Below are 14,184 nucleotides of genomic sequence, written 5' to 3'. Positions count from 1 at the left end.
TTTTCTTTCCAAGTAATGAGCCTAGTTCTCTGTATGCTTTAAAAGTTTATAATTAAAATAAGTCTCACAAAGAAGTTCTTCAAATATGTAAAATAAGAGTGGCACTCAAATTAGCTTTTTGTTTTTGTTGTTGTTAAAGCTAAAACTTTGAGGTGGGTTATTGTTTGGACACAATAATTCTGCCAACGTTAAAAATCAGTTTTATTACCATAAGCAGTGGTTTTCACCTAGGGGTGATTTTATACTCAAGGGAACATCTGGCTATGCCTAGAACTTTTTTTATTGTAGCAATGTGGGGAAGGGAGGTGAGGGTGGGGCGAGTTACTGGCATCTGGTGAGCAAAGCCCAGGATACTGATAAACATCCTACAATGTATAGGACGGCTCTCATAGCAAAAACTCTATGATCTAAAATGTCCCAACTGCTGAGGTTGAGAAACCCTGCTTATAGAAACAATTGGTTCTAATAAGAGAAGCATTTATTTTAGTGCAATGAAATAATTATAACAGTACTTAACACATTTTTCCGTGTTACATATTCCAGTTGCCACCCATCTTCTATGTTAATGTATACATGCACATGTTTTCTACTCTTCTGAATGGACAATTACATAGAACTCAAACTCACAGTTCAGAAAATATCATAGTATTCTTTGTTGATATTACTAGAGTCAATTGAAATAACTATGTGAGGTAAAACAATTTTTAAAAGTCAGTAACTGTAAAAATTTGTTGACTTATTTCTATATAACAGGCTAATTGATCACTTTACATAGCTCTTATTCAATCTTTAAAACCAATACTATGAAAGAAATACCACTATATCCCCACGTTACTGATCAGGAAATTGAGTCTTAGAAAGACTGTTTAATGTGCTCAAGGTCACAGATGCAGTAAACAGTACAGCTAAGATTTGAACTCTGTTTGTTAGAACAATTTCAATTGCAGAGTTTTCACTACCATGCATTGCTGGCCCCTAAGAGCAGCTCTGTGTGCTAGGAGCCATCTCATTTGTAGGTTAGGGACAGTTCTACTCTCATTTGTAAGATATAAATTGAGCAAAATGGAAAATGGCAGTATAATATACACATAGATCAGAAAGGGGGTTCTCCTGACTCAGCTTACTAGTAAAGTACGTGTTCTTCAGCAAATCACTTAACTTCTCAGAGTCTCAGTTTCCTTAGCTGGAGAGTGAGGAAAGTAATAACGCACATCTGCTACTCTTACCATAAACATCAAATAAAATAAGCGATGAGGAGATGCTCTGTAAACAGTCACTTACAACACAAAAGTAAGTTGGTTGCTATACTTAGGCACGCAATGGGAACAGGATTGGTGATAGGTTCTCAGTTGCCCTTGAAGGAACCTTCATCATATAGACCTGATATATGATTTTGAAGTTAGATAGTATGGTATTACTTTTGGCCTCACCTCTCCTCCACTGCCTTTATATCTATCATGCTTCTTTTCAAATAAATTCTCCATTTCATCAGGCAGCCAGAGTGCTCTTCCTAGCACCTCAGATTCTCCATTTTCAGTTTTACACTTTATACCTACTGGGGACACTATGCAATTCCTTTTAATGCTTTTTTTGTGTGTGCCATTACTTTTAAACTATTTTAGCGGAAGGAAGGTATTTTTCTCTTATAGGACTGTGCCATCAATAGACTGAAAACCCAGCCTCCTGTTTTGTATCACTATGTTGTCTCATAAACCAAGCATTTGCTTCTTATACAGAATTACTGATATATAAAAACAGAATCTGGCATAATGGGTTCCACATGGCATAATTATTTTTCCTCACCTTAAAATGTTTCCGTAAATAAGGACATAATTTGTACACTCCACCCATTCTTATCGAGAGATGTTGGCATTTTTAACAATCCCACCTTTCATCTACAGAAGGCTAGCATCTCCTATTACCTAATTTACACATAAAAATACACCCCAGGTTTAAGGAAAATATGGGTCTATGGTTCACATTTGTCAGCATCTCAAAACTATCACATGCTTTGGAAATACTTGTGGTCTTTGATCTGAAGAGACATTTGAATGGAACATTAGAAGAAATAAAAATGGAATTTAGAATGAATGGTTAAAAATGCATTAAACAATTTTCCACAGCACTCTTAGCTTCTTTGGATCACGAGGTCTTTTGTTTTTATGCTCTTATGAAATGCTTTCCAAAATCTTTTGACTTTGAAAAGGCCATTTTCATCACTATTGGGTTGGGCTTAGGGGTACATGGTTATGTTATGAATATGGCCTACATAGTTTCCTGGTTGTGCTTCCATATGCAAAGTCAGAAAGCATTATGAAGATTGGAACTTAGGAATTTTTACACCCCCAAACTGGTATCTGATTTTTTACTGGGCCACATTAGTGGCCTGTTGGTGCTTCTAGGACATTATTGATCTATATCTGGTATGCAGTTCCTATTCCTTCCAGTTCTGAAGCGCAGTTTGATTCTATGATTGTGATAGATTTAAGTGACACTCAGGAAGCTTATTTTATTTTCCTTGAGATTGTTTCATTTAGAAGATCAACTCAGGAGTTGTGATCTATCCCCTTTTCAATTTTTTTTCATAAATAAATGTTTCTCTTATGAAGAAAAAGTCTTCCTTTTGTCTTAAAAAGAGTTAATGTGACACAAGATTTAGTATCATGGGTCAGGGTTTTATAACTGATTCACTGAAATTATAGCTTTTTCCCAATGTATTCATTCTTAACAAATGCAAATACTTACAGCAAATCAGTTGTCATGTCCCTTTGGTACTAGAATATAGACTTTATAGAATATGTGGTTTAGAATATAAGCCACAAATTATTCTATAAAACAACATAAGGAACAAGGCTCAAAAGGTGAACAAAATGGCCTTAGTTTCTAAGGGGAAGACTAAGATGATATAGGAAAATGTAACGCATGACCTCTAAGGAAATCTCAGTTTAATAAATAGAAAGTTCTGCTCCCAAATCACATTTTACAAATAAGATAAAAACAATACTATATGTCTCTATTCACGCACTCATGTATATATATGCACTGCACGATTATATATATAGTGTGTGTATATATATATATATACACACACACACACATATATATGTGCTGTGAAGAGATAATGGCAAATATCTGACAACATGTGCAGTAAAGAGCTAAGTGAAAGGGACTAGGTGGGCTCTGCAATACGAAGAGTAAGAACTGGATATAATGATGGGTAAACAGACCATGGACTTTGAAATCAGGACGAAATGTATATGCTGTATGATCTTGAACAAATCACTTACTACCTCCCTGTGCTTAATGCTCTTTGCAAGCAAAATATATTATTTTCTGGATAAAATGAACGCTCAGTAATATTTGGAAAACAGTAATGGCGCCATGATTGGTAGCTATTGTGATTATTTATGTTCAAGTGATTAAGGAATGGAAGAGACTCACATGCTAGCAATTGCCTTTGATTTAGAAGGAGTGAAAGAAAGGCCAGAATAGAGCAATGTGGTATGGAATCAGAAAGGAAGGAGTGGCTCATTCTGACCAGGTCACCAGGGAAGGCTTGATGGAGAAAGGCCCCCAAAGGGACAGCAGAAAGGGGAGCTAAAATCCATCATGGGACCTAAAGTCTGGAGAATCTGCCTGATTTATAGGGCCATGCAACGTGGGGAACATTGCCACCACTAGTAGTGTGAGCTCAGGCAAGTAAGCTGGTCTTACTCAGCCTCTGCTGTTTTTTCTTCTGTGAAATGGGAAACTAACATTACTCCTTGTAAATACCATGGGAAGGGAAAAGCAGTAACACATATAAAGCACTTACAACAGGGCCTCTTCAGCTGACAAGAGATACCTGGAGCCAAGCGTATGGTTTGTATGCTTGGTGACCAAGGTTGAATAAGGGCGCAACTATCCTGAACTATTAGTATGGCTACAAAATGGGGAGCTATGTCTATATTTAATCATGGAATAGATGGTATGTGGGAAAGAACATGAAATAGTTATAAGTAAGGCAAAGGCAATTTAAAAATTAAGCTCTCATAAAGAAATATCCCAATATATCCCAATATAAAGGGAAAAAAATACAGTCTCTTAGGTGAAAAAACAAACCAAAAAAATCAGTCCAGCCTTGAAACTCTTACTATATTTGTAAAAATTATTAAAATGCCATATGGAATTCAACAAACTTGGACAAGCAATTACTGAGTGCTTACTAAGGTGTAAGAGCTGGGGTAAAAATGTACATAAGCCATTACTCATGCCTTCTAAGATCTCAAGGCACATATGATCTGCACACATTTAGCTAAACATGCAAAGTGTGAACCTATTCTATGAGAATTTAGAGAATATTTAATTCTTCCTGTGGGAAGAGAATTGGAGAATAAGTTTAAAATATTTCTCCAGAGTTACAACTCAAATGTCTACAAGATGAAGCAATCTCATAAATGTGTATAAAATAATAGGGAGTGGAAAGGGTTTGGAAAACTGGATAGTGCATTCCAGCTTAAAGAAATTCATGCTCAAATTTTTAAAAAATTATCATATATATCAACAAAACCATCCGAAGCCAGTTTGCAACCTCTGCAATACAAATAGGAAGTGCTATTTAAGTTGGATTATGCGTCAAGGTTGAACATCATCAAGTAGAGAAGGGGAATTGTTGAAATTCTAGACCAGATAAATATCTTTTGCTGAGAGCCAGAGATGAAGATACTTGAAATGTGTAGCTATCAGAAGATGGCCCAAGGAGTCAACAATGAGGTGCGAAGGGTGAGATCAGCCTAGATTACAAAGGGTCATGAATGCAATGATAAGCAGTTCAGACCTCATCTTGAAGGCATTAAGGACCACAATATTAAGTTCCTTTAACAGCATCATTTTAAGAGTTGAAAGGTTTCTCAGGTCTTTATACAAACAGATGTATTATTATAAATGATTCTTTCTAACACGTAGCATCAACGTGTTCTTTCTCGCTCAGAAGTCTTATGGGATTACCATAGTAGAAACATGTACATTTGAAAAAAATCCATTCATTTAATGATTTGAATATTTATAAACATTTGTGATTTAATAAAATGGATGGCTCAGATTACACAGATGACATCCAAGTTCCTGTTGAATTTTTCTTCTCAGAGTTCTAAATATACATACAGCTTTTAAAAGGTACTCAGTAATGAATAATTATTAATAATTTAAAATTACTGCATACTTCTATATGCTATGCACTATCTCAAGTGCTTTATATCTATCTATTTTATGTCATTTTACTTGATTTTTATAAAATTCTCATTGCTATTTACAGTGCTATCCCATGTTACAGGTGAAGAAACAGAGATTAAATAATCTGTCCAAAGGCACACAGCCAGTAAGTAAACAAGCTGACATTTTACTTGGGCAGTCTAGCTCTCCAGAGTGCGTACCCTCAATGTTGGGATTCTATGCTCTGTATGAACTGATGGATAACTAGAGTTGGCCTTTCCTTGCTTGCTGTTGAACCAGACCTCCTTTCTTTTAGGAATCTGGTAGACTCTGTCCTCCCTGACCTTCCAAGGTCTTGTCTGCGCATGTTGCCCTAGGCTATCCCTAAAATTCTTTCTTGTTGTTGACTGTTAGAATTTCTTTTACTTAATGGCTCATTTTTGTCCTACTCCAATTACGTCCCAGAACCATTGGAGGACCATGATATCCTTTTTCTGTACTGCACCGCCAGCCCCACCTTTTTTGGGCTACTACCTGACCTCTTTAAAACCTCCTCCATTCTCACCATAGGCTATATTGGGCAGAAGGCTTGGATCTACTTTGTCACTACTTCTTTAATATAGGACAAAAAAAAGTTTAGTACATGATAAAAGAAATCGCAACACAAAATACAGCATTTACCTTCCAGACTATTTTTTGCAATTATCTGTAACATGATCATGGTTAACCGTGATCAGTATCCCTTTGTAACATGGTTATTGTGGCTTTTTGCATAGTTTCTTTCTGCTTAGAAATGGTTTCTAAACTAGAATTTCTGGGATGCTACATGAATAACTGTCATTTAAGAATGACTTTAATCTGCTGCTTTGTCACAAAACATTATACTGTCAAGTTTTAACTTGGCTGTATTCAACTCAAAAATTCATGATAATATGGATGTTGACAATGTAGACATGACCCTCCTAAATAAAGAGGCCAAAACCTCTTACCAGACATGTAAAATTACCTATGGGTAATTATGTCACAGAGCTCGGTTTATGCAGTTCCTTTCCTTCATTGTTTTGAAGTTGCTAACAAATTTCTTCTACCAATATACCTACTCTTCTGTTGTTTGTTTCAATAAGCAGCTTCTCCAGAGCCTCAGGCACAGCACTTCCAAATGTCAGCAGCTATTAGCTCAGTACATTCATCTTTGTTTCCTTATTTCTTCTGAGTAGCCTGTCTCTCTCTGAGGTGAGTCCAGGTGGCTTAACGTAACACGGATGTGGGGGGGGTTGTGTGTGTGTGTGTGTGTGTGTATTTTCTCAAAATAAGGCATTACAGCTATTTATCTTATCTCTCATACTTGCTATTTGCTTGCAAACATTTTTGTGTCCGTAACGGTGCCCAGCATGAACTCTATACCTTGCTTATAATCTACAGAGGGTGAAATGTATTTTAAAAATTATGTATGTATGTATATATGTATGTATGTATGTATGTATGTATGTATGTATGTATCTATCTATCTATCTATCTATCTATCTATCTATCTATCTATCTATCTATCTATCTATCTCAGTTTTCTAGTGCCTCCACTTTAATTCTAGTGCCTCCACTTTAATTTACGGAAATGGGAGGAAAATTTGGAGAAAGGACAGATTCTGTATTTTGAAATGCAATGTGAAAAAAATCATCATGCTGTTTTTCAGTGAAAACTTCCAAATTATGTGTCTATAATTTTTGTTCCTATTAAACATATAATTACATATGTGTGTGCAGGCATGTGTGTGTGTGCAGCACGTGTGTGTGTGTGTGTGTGTGTGTGTGTACCGTATTTTTGCCATTAGGCATACAAGGGCAACATTTCTTCTGCTAGCCCAAATTTTCTGTTTCTCTATTCTTTGGCCAAACTCTATCTGAAAACACTTCATGTGTTTCATTTGTGATTTTTATAATCAAGTTCAGCTTTTACCAAACAGAGGCACCGTATAATCAGGTACATTGGCTCTCCGAGGCCTGCAAAGAACTGTGTGTAACAGAGTGTACAGACTGATCAAACTAGCACCTGAATTAAAACCAAAAGGCAGGAGAACCAGAAATCCACTTTCATGATGTAAAAGCACTTGCTCAAATTAAAAACAATTTTTAATGTTTTACAATCATGCAGAAAACTGCAGCTGGAGTGGCCAGTCCTCAAAGGACCCTGTCTCAGATATAGGGAAACAAGAATCTAGATAAGACTTGAGGCCGATGATGCTATCATCTTCTTAGTTATCAGTACTTGAAGCAACCTGTGTAGCCTCTCACTTCTCTTGACCCAACATAATTCTCTTAACCCAACGTACTGTTGTTATGAACATCAAAGAAAACAAAGCATAGGGGAGTGCTTTGAAATTAGTAAAATACTCTACATAAATACAAGGTAATGTTATTACTGGTTTTATCTAGGAAAACATTTGCTGGAAAAGAGAAACTTTATCCTGTTTGGAATTTGCCAGCCCATTGTTTAACAATGAGCATTGTAGCATGGTTTGACTACGTGAATTTCATTGCTTTTATTCTGATCAATGCATTGACCCCATTTCTAAAAAACTCGCCCCTTTTCTAAGGTCTACTGTATTATATTATAGTATAATATGGGGTATGAAAGAGAGCTATGGAATTAAGTCCTGATAGAACTGATTTACGATAGATGTTTTCTTGTGTTTTTACTGTACTCCCACACTTCTATTTTACTTACCTGTGGAAGAAGCAATATTTCTTCATCTTCGAATTTCTCATGTTATAAAGAACTATCATGAAATTATATATGTACTATACATTTATATAGTAATAAATAGACTCTGACCAGATCGCTTGAGTAGTCTGTTAGTAATGACACTTAAGAGGAACTCAAGCAACTGGAAGAAATCAGTTTAATATTTAAAAATCTATAAACATTTATATATATTGCAATCTCAGTGGTGGTATAGCTATTAGACTTAAGCAAAAAATACAACCTATATGTTTCAAGAGAAAAATACAAGCTTATTATCTTTGAGTACATAAAATAACTCCTTCCAAATTACAGATCTTATATTCTATTAAATACACCTTTAAAAAATCAAATTAGTGATGTTATGAGACTTGATATTACTAATGTACAGAAGGCATCTTTAAGCAATAAGATATTCTCCCTAAAGCTTGTATGATATTATTTTGTTTAGTAATTTTTTCCCTATAAATAGTAAAAAGGTTGTATCAGTTCAGCACACAAGAACTTGTCAAACAATATAAATTTGTTTTTAAGAATAGTTCCCCACATATTATTTTTTGTTTTACATATTTACAGCCATGTGCCCACTTAACTTTGCGTTTATTTATTTCTCTTCACTGGGGAAAGACAATAGCAATGGACCACAGCTACATCTATGTCAAATCCATCCTATTGATGTTAGCGTAGGCCTCATTTAACCAAAAGAGAGCTGTGTTATTTATGAAGGCATTTAGTATCCCAGAATGTCAAAAAGTTGCCAACACATCCAATGAGAAACAATTCAGCTTTCTGTTTCCTCAGAAACCTCCTGACTGCAAGTGAAACAAATGCTTCTTACCTGCAGTGCACAACCATCGGACCAGCATCGGGAGGGTTACAGGTTTTGACTCTACGTAAGAAAGCTAGAAAAGGTGTAGGGTGTTCTGGAACACCATGATCAGGCCAGGCGGTGAACTGGAATTGTCTCACTTCTCTCTTCTCACTTGAACCATTCTGTGAAATAGGAGTATCAGCTGAAATGCTGTTTTCCCAGCCTCAGGTGGTAACGATGAATAACAGGGAAGAGGTAACGCTAAAATGTGCTATTTTAATTCCTTTCTCCCACCCTATATCCTTTGGGAAGACACACTCTTTGGCGATATAAACCCCAAGCTATTTGTAAATGACAAATATTTGCGCAGGAAGACAAAATTCTTAGGTGAGAAGCATTACATTTTTCAGGTTTAACTACCAGGAGAGCTCCTATCACATTTTCCAGGAAGAACTAGTTCTTCTTCATCTATTCTTCATTGGCTGAAACTTTCACTCGGAGCAAGAGTTTTATATTTACTGATAAATCGCCAGGCAAGAAGAAAAATGGCCGAGTGATAATGGAAGATTTATTTCATTCTTCACTGTTGCCATTGGGATCAAGATTTCAGTAAAGCCTTAAGACATTTGATTTCTCAAAAGAAGCTTTCTTTAAACAATAGAGTGGGTAAAGGGAGGAGAACAAGATGAAAAGCAAACCTTGTAAAGTGCAAATGTTCGAACACAGTATGTGGCCAGCTCCACAGTATCGAGCAGCGTTACTTGAACCAGTCCGTGGGTTTCTGTGCCTCTGCTAGGCCAATACTGGTCACACTTCACCTACAAGAAACAAGTGACGCATTCAGGGCAAATGCTCATCCATTTCTCTATTAACGCTGCTTTGAGTCGCTGTTGAAGGAAAACAGCTTTTCTGCATTTCGTTTTATGTTGATCTTTTACTGGCATGCATTTTTGTTATCCCAATATATGTAAATTACTGCTCTGATGCCAATATAAACCACATTTTTCAAACTGGTAGGAATACTAAACAGTAACAGATTCAATTTTCCTGGAGAAAAAATAAGCTGCAGATTGTTGTTGGGTAAAATACAAGAGAGAGGGATTTGAAACTTCAGTGTGCTTGAAAAGAAAATAAATTTGTCCTGGGATAGACGTTATGAATCGCATCGGGAGGATGACACTTTGGCATTTAAACTACATGGTAAGATAGTTAGTGTTAATTCGTCAAGATATAAAAGGCATAAGGTTTTTCATCTTGAGCTATCACAACTTCCAAATATGCTTGTTTAAAGAAAAGTAGAAATAATTGGAAAATCTATCAACGTATAACAAACAACATAAGCATGCGCTTTTTTTTTTTAACACAAGATAAATGTTATTCGTATCCAAAGCAAATTAAACCTATAATGTCTACAGGAAAAAGAGCTGTCTGTTCTTTAAAAAGAGTCTCAGATGGTCATACACCAACAGTGCAAAGTTTAAATAATTTAAAATTCATTCAAGATGAATAATCTACAATTTCTATGTGGAGTGGAACAAAAGCACATAAAACGTATTCAACCCAATTAGTTTAACACACAACAAAGAATAATTCCAAGTCTGCAGTAAGCCTCAAATTTACTGAATGAGTCTGGTGGGCATTAAAAAGCATAATGAAAAATAACAAACACAGCACAATATTTTTGTAGTAACGCCATAGATCTCACTATATTTACCCTTTCTATCTCAGACTTTTTTTTTAATGGGAGTAATTCTTAGGAGAACCCAATTGAAATACATTTCTCTAGGTAAAGAAAGCTCCTAGCAGTAGTTTAAAATAGGGAATACACCTTTCTATTTGAAAAAGAAAGAAGAGAAAATCACAATCTTTGGATTTAAACAAAGGCAATAAAGCATTAGTATTAGAGACACTAGAAATTTTTTGGTCCAATAGAATTATTACATAATGATTTGCTTTTATGTTTAATATGAGTATTTGTAACATTCTGTGAATAATACTGTAATTTTCTCTTTCACAGAGATAGCATCTGCTCCTCTGAGAATTCGGGCTCTTTCCATGAAACAATTGGTCCTTCTAAGAAAGGGAGAGGTTTTAACCTGTACAGAATTTCCTAGACAAGACAAAAAAGAAACGCACTTTACAGCTATATACTAAGCTAGATATTAAATTCACAAGGTTTCATTTCTATGCCTTGATTTTAACTTTGAGACCACGCAAACATCACCTTTTTGATGAAAACAAACAAAAATTGTCCACAATAAGACAAAAATTTTACCGTAGTGAGATTTAAAAAATACTTTGTGTGTTTCCTAGTTGTACAAAATAGCCTTCTGTGTTTTTATTTCTATCATTTGCCCTAACTCAAAGAGATAACAACACAGGGAAATGAGAATTCTTGAAGGAGAATACTGACGTAGAGTGACCAGGCATGGGCATCTCTACATGTTCTTTCACCATAAGCTAAAACCCAGGTCACAGATGACATATTTAGCAAAAACTACCATCTGAATAGAACCAACACTACTTAAGCAGTCATGATTTAGATGAGAAAAAAAAATCACAAAAATTATGCCAAAGGCTTTGTTTTAAACCATGAAATAGATGTCAAGTGGATGTCTCCCAGCAGAGGACAAAAGGAATTCTGGAGGCCTCATACTGTGGTATTCAAGAAGATGCCAACAATGTGTTGAGTTGAAGATTCAAGAAAGAAATTAAAATTCATCATTTAACAGTTTCAGCTGGACAGCAACCCTTTCAGTTAAAATAAACTAATGAAATCCCTGAGGACAAATATCACTATGATATGCACAAAACAGCACATTAATGCAACAAAATCATCTATACAGTCAGTTCAATGCACTGAACCAAATTCAATATAATTATATTTTAAAACTGGGACTTGATTACATTTAGACCTTCTCGTGAGGTAAGAAAAGGAGATGAAGGAAAGAATGAGAAGGCAACCTTCATACAACTTTTGGAAAAATGACTCTCCATCTACAAATCTTCTCCATTCCTAAGATGCAGGAAAAACTAAAATTATACTAATCCTCACATTTCTAGTAATAAGTTTGAAACTGCAGCTATTATTGGCTTAGACTTTGACCCCTTTACAAAAAAAAATACCACGGAGCATTACTATAAGGGGTAAACGCTGTGAAAATTTCTAGCTAAAAGAGGAAAAAAGTTGTTTTTGTACTCAATTTGAATAATGCACTTTAATCTTATTATTTACCAAAAGAAAAATAAATGTTTCAACTGCAAAAATCAGAAGCAATTTTTTAAAGCGGATATATTTAAATATTACCATTTTCTTTCAGGAAATATATCTCAAAAGGACCTTATGAAAAATAAATATCCTAACGTATGTGGAAATGCACACACATGGCCTCAGCAGTGGGATCAGAAGCTTTCCCTGGGCTTATCTGAATAGCGACAGTAATACATTTTCCCCTTTGCTGGTGAGAACCTCAGCACTTCCTTTCTCCACCTCATTCTCTGAGTAGCCTGCACACCTTCATCTGATTTTGGAGGGCTGAATTTAAGGGCTCAGAGTTAATGACAAATATGATTTTAAGTCTCATTTTTTGCCATATGCTAAACATATGATTTCTGATTTCAGCATTAGGAAGCAAGTATGAAGTGTAGCGAGAAAAAAAAAAAGGACGACAATGGAAATAGTTTTTCTTTCCTCATTAGCTAGTATAAAGGAACTGTCTCCACTTTCCTCTCTTAAAATGTTTTCCTTTGACAACAGCCCTTCCCCTACTCGATTTTCTTAAGAGAAAATCTCATAAGGTATTTCTAGAGAGAGTTACTATTTGTTAGGCTTCACACATAAAGCTGATTGTGAGACGAGAAATGAAGGCAGCTCCCTTTGAGTACCTAAGAACTAGAAGGCAGGAGTTACTGAATACAAATACTGTTTTTTGCCTTTTTCTATTGATTTAGAATGGATACAAGCGGCCTTCAGCACTGATTCATGGAAGGTCAGGCAGAGTCTCCCTGGATGCCTCGAAAATTGCTTCTCTGTTTCCAGGACCAAAGCCTAGTCGCCTCATCTGTAAAATGGGAAGAGTGTCTCCAGCATTATGGAGCTATTGTGGGGACTAAAATGATGCCCCTAAAACACTTAACCCTAATGGCTGGCACAAACAGGCATTCAACAAACACTAGCTATTATTGGTTATCAGTTTGATGACATTCTGGATTTTTGTGTGTGTCTGGTTGTTGTTATAAATTAACTAAATCAGTCTAAGCGTGAAAAAAAGAACATGTTATTAATTTCAGCAGATATTGGCTTAGGATTTTCTAGGTGCAAAGCAAGGTGTTAGCAGTTGTGGGGCACTGAGGTGACATAAGACTCAGACCCTGCCCTCAACCCATCAGCCTTATTGACTTAAGTGGGGGTGATTTTAAACCTCCTAGTTCCTCAAATAGGTGGTTCTGAGATACCAAACAATTCTCTTAATCTATGTGGGCCCCAATCTCTTCTGAGAAGAGTATGTGTTCAACTCTGAGGTGGAAAAGAAGAACAGCAGAACTTGTGACTCAATCTGTGGTTTAGAAACATCACCCAGTAACTTTACTTGAAGCTTCAACTGAGACAGTTCAGAGTTGTGGCTAAATTTGGGGGAGGCATTTCTTTTTATTATCACAAAGTTATTACCCTTAAGTGAAGCTTTCATTTTTCTATAATTATGGAAAGAACAGGGTGACCATTGCTAAATTTATGCTATGGAATTCATTTATTTTACCTTTTTCATGACAAACTATCAAAATCAAGTTGATGGAATAATGAAACATATTTAAATGTATTTTAAAAAATCTTGTCATTGCAAATATTTGGTAGGAGCTGATCCATTAGGTCTGCTGACCATACTTTGGGAGAAGGACTCTCGTTCTAGGCTATTTTTATTCCCATAGAGCTTATCTTGGGAGTGCTCGGCATATTGTAGGCACTCAATGAGTGGTAGCCAACTTTATAATCAATTAACTGTGGTCTACATTGGCTTATTTTTAAATTGTCTAAAACTTTCTGAAAACAAAACCTCCTCATCTCAATTTAATAATGACTTACTGAGCATGGCAACATGGCAAGGCATCAGAATTCCAACTGTAACAAACTGATACCTCCAAAGAGTTGTAGCATTGCTAATCCAAAACCTATTTGCCACATGGTACTTTGAAAAGTCTGCTTTGGACCAGATTATTTAGCCAAAGAAAGACTTAGAATAGGCAATAAATGATACGTGGGGCACCATAACTGTTGCTAAAAGTGACTGTAAATTCGTACCTGGTAAGTTTGGGCAGAGTGGTTGTTCAAGCATTAGTATTCTGTAACGAATGGACAAGCAGGCTAACTTTAGATAACACAAGTCAAAGTTATTTTTGGGAGTAAGGAAATGTTGGTACCCCTTTGCCAATACCCATTGAATGAGGGAGA

At 35.8% G+C, this 14,184-nt stretch overlaps 1 protein-coding gene across 37 annotated transcripts in view; it reads right to left on the bottom strand.

Moving 5' to 3' along the window:
- The window catches only part of PTPRD (protein tyrosine phosphatase receptor type D), a 2,337,809-nt gene that overhangs the window by 52,244 nt on the left and 2,271,381 nt on the right, over positions 1–14,184 (bottom strand). For all 37 annotated transcript variants that reach the window (XM_050761934.1, XM_050761936.1, XM_050761930.1 and 34 more), the window contains 2 exons: positions 9,437–9,556; positions 8,766–8,920 (listed from right to left, as the gene is read on the bottom strand). In XM_050761934.1, coding sequence (XP_050617891.1) covers positions 8,766–8,920; positions 9,437–9,556 — 275 coding nt within the window. The remainder of the gene's footprint in view (positions 1–8,765; positions 8,921–9,436; positions 9,557–14,184) is intronic.

The sequence above is a fragment of the Macaca thibetana genome, chromosome 15 (assembly GCF_024542745.1).
Source record: "Macaca thibetana thibetana isolate TM-01 chromosome 15, ASM2454274v1, whole genome shotgun sequence".
NCBI classification, from domain to species: domain Eukaryota; kingdom Metazoa; phylum Chordata; class Mammalia; order Primates; family Cercopithecidae; genus Macaca; species Macaca thibetana.
This window is presented reverse-complemented; position numbering and strand designations above follow the sequence as displayed.